The 6,945-nt window shown below is 44.7% G+C and overlaps 1 protein-coding gene across 1 annotated transcript in view; it reads right to left on the reverse strand.

Annotated features, from left to right (window-relative positions):
* Positions 1-1,367: 1,367 nt before the first annotated feature.
* Positions 1,368-6,945, reverse strand: part of LOC106608378 (hormonally up-regulated neu tumor-associated kinase) — a 13,267-nt gene continuing 7,689 nt past the window's right edge. The window contains exons 5-7 of the mRNA XM_045711304.1: positions 4,578-4,794; positions 3,194-3,330; positions 1,368-2,714 (exon numbers count right to left, since the gene is read on the reverse strand). Of these exons, the coding sequence (XP_045567260.1) occupies positions 2,307-2,714; positions 3,194-3,330; positions 4,578-4,794 (762 nt within the window). The 3' untranslated portion in view covers positions 1,368-2,306. The remainder of the gene's footprint in view (positions 2,715-3,193; positions 3,331-4,577; positions 4,795-6,945) is intronic.

Raw genomic sequence — 6,945 nt, forward strand, 5'->3', positions numbered from 1 at the left:
GTGAGAATTAACCCATACAGTACTGTAGAGACTGATAATGAGAGAATTAACCCATACAGTACTGTCGAGACTGATAATGAGAGAATTAACCCATACAGTACTGTAGAGACTGATAATGAGGGAATTAACCCATACAGTACTGTAGAGACTGATAATGAGGGAATTAACCCATACAGTACTGTCGAGACTGATAATGAGAGAATTAACCCATACAGTAATGTAGAGACTGATAATGAGGGAATTAACCCATACAGTACTGTAGAGACTGATAATGAGAGAATTAACCCATACAGTACTGTCGAGACTGATAATGAGAGAATTAACCCATACAGTACTGTAGAGACTGATAATGAGGGAATTAACCCATACAGTACTGTAGAGACTGATAATGAGGGAATTAACCCATACAGTACTGTCGAGACTGATAATGAGAGAATTAACCCATACAGTAATGTAGAGACTGATAATGAGGGAATTAACCCATACAGTACTGTAGAGACAGATAATGAGATAGTTAACCCATACAGTACCGTAGAGACTGACGATGAGAGTTAACCCATAATGCGCTGTGATAATGCTGTGGAATTTTCTACCTGGTTCTACCTGGTTCTACCTGGTTCCACTTGATGACATGACTGAAGAGCGCCTTGTTCATGGTAAACCGTAATCCTTTGGCACTATAGACCAGTAGCTGGTTGAAATGTGGTTCTCTTCCTGACCAAGTCAACAGGATCAGTCGTGTTTCTGTCGTTCACCGAGCAGAAATAGACTTGCGGCCCGTTGAGCGGTTTGCATGTGGCTCCACATACATGCCGTTGATGTGAATGTGATGTCGAATAGTGAAAGTCCTTCACACGTGCTGAGAATTCGAGAAGTACGAGGTCCAGTATTCTACAACGTGGCTGTGCAGACACTGAGTAGGTAGGTAGGTAGGTAGGGTAGGGTCTCAGTGTGTAGGGTAGGGTAGGTAGGTAGGTAGGTGGGTAGGTAGGTAGGTAGGTAGGTAGGTAGGTAGGTAGGTAGGTAGGTAGGTAGGTAGGTAGGTAGGTGGGTAGGTAGGTAGGTAGGCAGGTGGGTAGGTAGGTAGGTAGGTGGTAGGTAGGTAGGTAGGCAGGTGGGTAGGGTGGGGTCTCAGTGTGTGGGGTGGGGTAGGTAGGTGGGTAGGTGGGTAGGTAGGTAGGTGGGTAGGTAGATAGGTAGGTAGGTAGGTAGGTGGGTAGGTGGGTGGGTAGGTAGGTAGGTGGGCATGGTGGGTGGTAGGTAGGTAGGTAGGTAGGTGGGTGGGTGGTGGCAGGTGGGTAGGTAGGTAGGTAGGTGGGTAGGTAGGTGGGTGGGTAGGTAGGTAGGTAGGTAGGTAGGTAGGTAGGTAGGTCAGTAGGTCAGTAGGTCAGTAGGGTCTCAGTAGGTCAGTAGGTCAGTAGATCAGTAGGGTCTCTGTAGGTCAGTAGGTCAGTAGGAACTGTAGGTCAGTAGGTCAGTAGGTCTGTAGGTCAGTGGGGTCTCTGTAGGTCAGTAGGTCAGTAGGGTCTCTGTAGGTCAGTAGGGTCTCAGTATGTCAGTAGGTCAGTAGGTCAGTGGGGTCTCTGTAGGTCAGTAGGTCAGTAGGGTCTCAGTAGGGTCTCTGTAGGTCAGTAGGGTCTCTGTAGGTCAGTGGGGTCTCTGTAGGTCAGTAGGTCAGTAGGGTCTCAGTAGGTCAGTAGGTCAGTAGGGTCTCAGTAGGGTCTCAGTAGGTCAGTAGGTCAGTGGGGTCTCAGTAGGGTCTCAGTAGGTCAGTAGGTCACTAGGGTCTCAGTAGGTCAGTAGGTCAGTAGGTCAGTAGGGTCTCTGTAGGTCAGTAGGGTCTCTGTAGGTCAGTAGGTCAGTAGGGTCTCTGTAGGTCAGTAGTTCAGTAGGTCAGTAGGTCAGTAGGGTCTCAGTAGGTCAGTAGGTCAGTAGATCAGTAGGGTCTCTGTAGGTCAGTAGGTCAGTAGGTCAGTAGGGTCTCAGTAGGGTCTCTGTAGGTCAGTAGGTCACTAGGGTCTCAGTAGGTCAGTAGGTCAGTAGGTCAGTAGGGTCTCTGCGGGGCTGCTGGGAGCAGAGGGAGGTTCAGGTCAGCTACTCGACGCTGTAAGGACTGACGCAGCTGAACAGAGTTACGATTTACTCCTCCACTCCTCCCTCCTCCTCCTCCTCTCTCACCTCCTCCTCCTCTTCCACCTCCTCCTTCTCTCTCTCCTCTCTCTCCTCCTCCTCCTCCTCTCTCTCCTCCTCCTCCTCCTCTCCTCCCCCTCTCCTGGCGAAGGCTCTTGATGACCAGCGCATGCTGTCTATGTGAGGGGAAAGCCGGGGGTTTGGACCCGCTGACCAGCAGTCCCGTGGTGCCCTGCGGCCGTACCACGTGACCCACCCATGTGACCTTCCCCCCCTCTTCCTCCCCCTCCTCCCTCCTTCAGCCCAGCATTTCGTAGCTGGGGGAGAGGGGCCGTTTGGGCCGTTTCCATGGCGCCCGCCAGGTGTTCCCCGTCCGAGGGACGGACCTCCGTAGTCTCCAGGATCATCCTGGGAGATATAGAGGAGTAGAACGTCTGCAGCTTCTTTAACCGGTCGTTGTTGCCGTGGCGATGATGGTGAACGTGGTCGTCGCGACAACCGTCGTCGTCGTCGTGGCGGAGGAGGTGGCTGTTGTCGAGTTCCGTCCCATTGGAGTGCGAGTTCGGTAGACGGACTGGACGGACCTGTACAGAGAGTGGCAACATAAGACAGAAGCTGGACACTAAAGAATAAAGTGATAAAATCAAACTGAACGAAAATGAAAATCTGTGAAAAGGACACCATCCGCTCACTGTTAAACCATAGATGCAGATGATCAGATACATTGATCTATAAAAAATGGGCATCCTTTGTAGTTGCGTAGCGATAATACAGAAATGTGTCCAGTCCAACAACGCTCAACTCAGCGCGGTGTCGCAGGATGGTACACCGGACGGCCATTTTGTATAGTTATAACTCAGTTCTTGCACTGCGTATAAATGATGATTTTGCTGTTACATGAACTCATCTGTTATTAGTGAAGACTTTAGTGGCGATGAGCACGGATTCCCTTCAATTCTTTTCAATGAGGAACATTTGGAATTGGAATTTGGTTTCCTTTCTGAATTGAAATGGAAATGACCACAATCCTGATACATAACAAACACAACAGAGCCAGTCTGACCTGGCCTTCTCTGGTTGGTTCCAACAGGCGTGGCAGGGGGGTGGAGTCACACAGCTTGGAGGCAGAGCTTTTAGGAGGCGTGACATGGACCAGCTCTCTGTCCCCGAACACGGAGACTGGAACACAGAACACAGAGGCTGGAACACAGAACGCATAGACTAGAACACGGAGACTAGAACACAGAGACTAGAACACAGAGACTAGAACACAGAGACTAGAACACAGAGACTAGAACAGAGACTAGAACACAGAACACGGAGACTGGAACACAGAACACAGAGACTGGAACACAGAACACAGAGACTGGAACACAGAACACAGAGACTAGAACACAGAACGCATAGACTAGAACACAGAGATTAGAACACAGAGACTAGAACACAGAACACAGAGACTACAAATGAGATTAGAACACAGACCACAGAGGCTAGAACACAGAACACAGAGACTAGAACACAGATACTGGAACACAGAACCCAGAGACTAGAACACAGATACTGGAACACAGAACACAGAGACTGGAACACTTAACACAGAGACTGGAACACTTAACACAGAGACTAGAACACAGAACACAGAGACTAGAACACAGATACTGGAACACAGAACCCAGAGACTAGAACCCAGATACTGGAACACAGAACACAGAGACTGGAACACTTAACACAGAGACTAGAACACAGAACACAGAGACTAGAACACAGAGACCAGAACACAGATACTGGAACACAGAACACAGAGACTAGAACACAGAACACAGAGACTAGAACACAGAACACAGAGACTGGAACACTGAACACAGAGTCTAGAACACAGAACTTAGAGACTAGAACACAGAACACAGAGACTAGAACACAGAACACAGAGACTAGAACACAGAACACAGAGACTGGAACACTGAACACAGAGTCTAGAACATAGAACACAGAGACTAGAACACAGAGACTAGAACACAGATACTGGAACACAGAACGCAGTAGCCTAGAACACAGAACTTAGAGACTAGAACACAGAACACAGAGACTAGAACACAGAACACAGAGACTAGAACACAGAACACAGAGACTAGAACACAGAACACAGAACACAGAGACTAGAACACAGAACACAGAGACTAGAACACAGAAGTGTAACAAAGATGGTTTGGTGACCCAAGTCTTGAAGTGTGCTGAGTTCAAACCCAGTCGGTCTCTAACGTAAAGCCCCAGGATGCAAGCTGGTTCTCTGTCAGGGCTGTTGTCTGGGTCCAGCTTCTGCTTTTCTCCAATTACACTCTTCTAATCCTATGTGTGTGTGTGTGTGTGTCTGTGTGTGTGTGTGTCTGTGTGTGTGTGTGTGTGTGTGTGTGTGTCTGTGTGTGTGTGTGTGCGCGTGTGTGTCCTACCTTCAGGAAACAGTGTGATGGCGAGCTCTTCATCAACGAGAGGCGTGCGGGAAGGGGAAGGGAGGCACGGGGGGAGAGAGGTGGAAGAAGGGCGTGTCTCTGTGGGAGGGTCTTCCTGTCTCTTCTTGTCGCTGAGACATTCCTCCTCTGTGGACTGTGGTTGGCTCCTCGGCGGCCGGCTGGACTGCTTAGAGACCTTCTCATTGGCCGGCTCAGTCTACAACACAGTGATTGGCTGAGGCTTGGTACCTGCCGTAGAGCTGTAATATCTACAATGTGTCGTATTGTACAGTATAATTCAGTAGTAGAAAGTATGTAGTGTTTTTACCTGTTGCAGTGTGTGGTGTTGCTCTTCTATAAAGTATAGCATATGTGTAGTGTAGTATATAGTGTGTAGTAGTATATAGTATCAGAGTGTAGTATATAGTATCATAGTGTAGTATATAGTATCAGAGTGTAGTATATAGTATCATAGTGTAGTATATGTTAATAATGTAGTATATAGTATATAGTAGTATATGGTATTATAGTGCAGTATATAGTGTAAAGTAGTATATTGGTTCATAGTTAAGTATATAGTGTACAGTAGTATATAGTATCATACTGTAGTATAAAGTGTATGGTAGTATATAGTATCATAGTGTAGTATAAAGTGTATGGTAGTATATAGTACTATAGTGTAGTATATAGTGTACAGCATTATATGGTATCATAGTGCGGTATATAGTGTATGGAGTATATAGTATTATAGTGTAGTATTTAGTGTACAGTAGTATATAATATTATATTGTAGTATATAGTGTATGGTAGTATATGGTGTTACAGTGTAGTATATAGTGCACAGTATTATATGGTATCATAGTGCAGTATATAGTGTATGGTAGTATATAGTATTATAATGTGGTATATAATATTATAGTGTAATATATTGAATTATAGCGTAGTATAGGGTAGGGTAGTGTAGTGTAGGGTAGTGTAGGGTAGTGTAGGGTAGGGTAGTGTAGTGTAGGGTAGTGTAGGGTAGGGTAGTGTAGTGTAGGGTAGGGTGGTGTAGTGTAGGGTAGGGTAGTGTAGGGTAGGGTAGTGTAGTGTAGGGTAGGGTGGTGTAGGGTAGGGTAGGGTAGGGTTGGGTAGGGTGAGTGTAGGGTAGGGTAGGGTAGGGTAGGGTAGGGTTGGGTAGGGTAGTGTAGGGAAGGGGTGGGGTAGGGTGGTGTAGGGTAGGGTAGGGTAGGGTGAGTCTAGGGTAGGGTAGTGTAGGGTGGGGTAGGGTAGGGTGGTGTAGGGTAGTTTAGGGTAGGGTAGGGTAGGGTAGGGTGGTGTAGGGTAGTGTAGGGTGAGTGTAGGGTAGGGTGGGGTAGTGTAGGGTAGGGTAGGGTGGTGTATAGCAGTAGATAGTATCATGGTATAGTATAGTATAGTATGGCACAATATAGTATAGTATAGTATAGTATGGCATAGTATAGTGTAGTATGGTATAGTATAGTATAGTATAATATAGCATAGTATAGTGTAGTATGGTATAGTATAGTATAATATAGCATAGTATAGTATGGCATAGTATAGTATAGTGCAGTATTGTATAGTATGCCATAGTATAGTATAGTATATTACAGTATAGTATAGTGTAGTATAGTATGGTGCAGTATAGTGCTGTATAGTGTAGTATAGCATGGTATAGTATAGTATAGTATAGTTTAGTATAGTATAGTATAATATTGTACAGTATAGTATTTGTGGTATAGTATAGTATAGTATAGTATAGTACAGTATAGTATAGTGTAGTATATTACAGTATAGTATAGTGTCGTATAGTATAGTATGGTATAGCATTGTATAGTATAGTATAGTATAGTAAAGTACAGTATAGTATAGTATAGTATAGTATAGTATAGTATAGTATAGTATGGTATGGTATGTTATGGTATAGTATAGTACGGTATAATATTGTATAGTATAGTATTTATAGTATAGTATAGTATAGTATAGTATAGTATAGTATAGTAGAGTATAGTATTATAGTTACATCTTGCTGTGTCCTGGCTGCAGGGCTGCTCTTCTATAAAGTATATAGTATGTGTAGGGTAGTGTATAGCAGTAGATAGTATTATGGTATGGTATAGTATAGTATAGTATAGTATAGTATAGTATAGTATAGTATAGTATAGTATAGTATAGTACAGTATTTACATCTTGCTGTGTCCTGGCTGCAGGGCTGCTCTTCTATAAAGTATATAGTATGTGTAGGGTAGTGTATAGCAGTAGATAGTATTATGGTATGGTATAGTATAGTATAGTATAGTATAGTATAGTATAGTATAGTATAGTATAGTATAGTATTTACATCTTGCTGTGTCCTGGCTGCAGGGCT

Source organism: Salmo salar, unplaced genomic scaffold, assembly GCF_905237065.1.
Source record: "Salmo salar unplaced genomic scaffold, Ssal_v3.1, whole genome shotgun sequence".
Taxonomy (NCBI): Eukaryota; Metazoa; Chordata; class Actinopteri; order Salmoniformes; family Salmonidae; genus Salmo; species Salmo salar.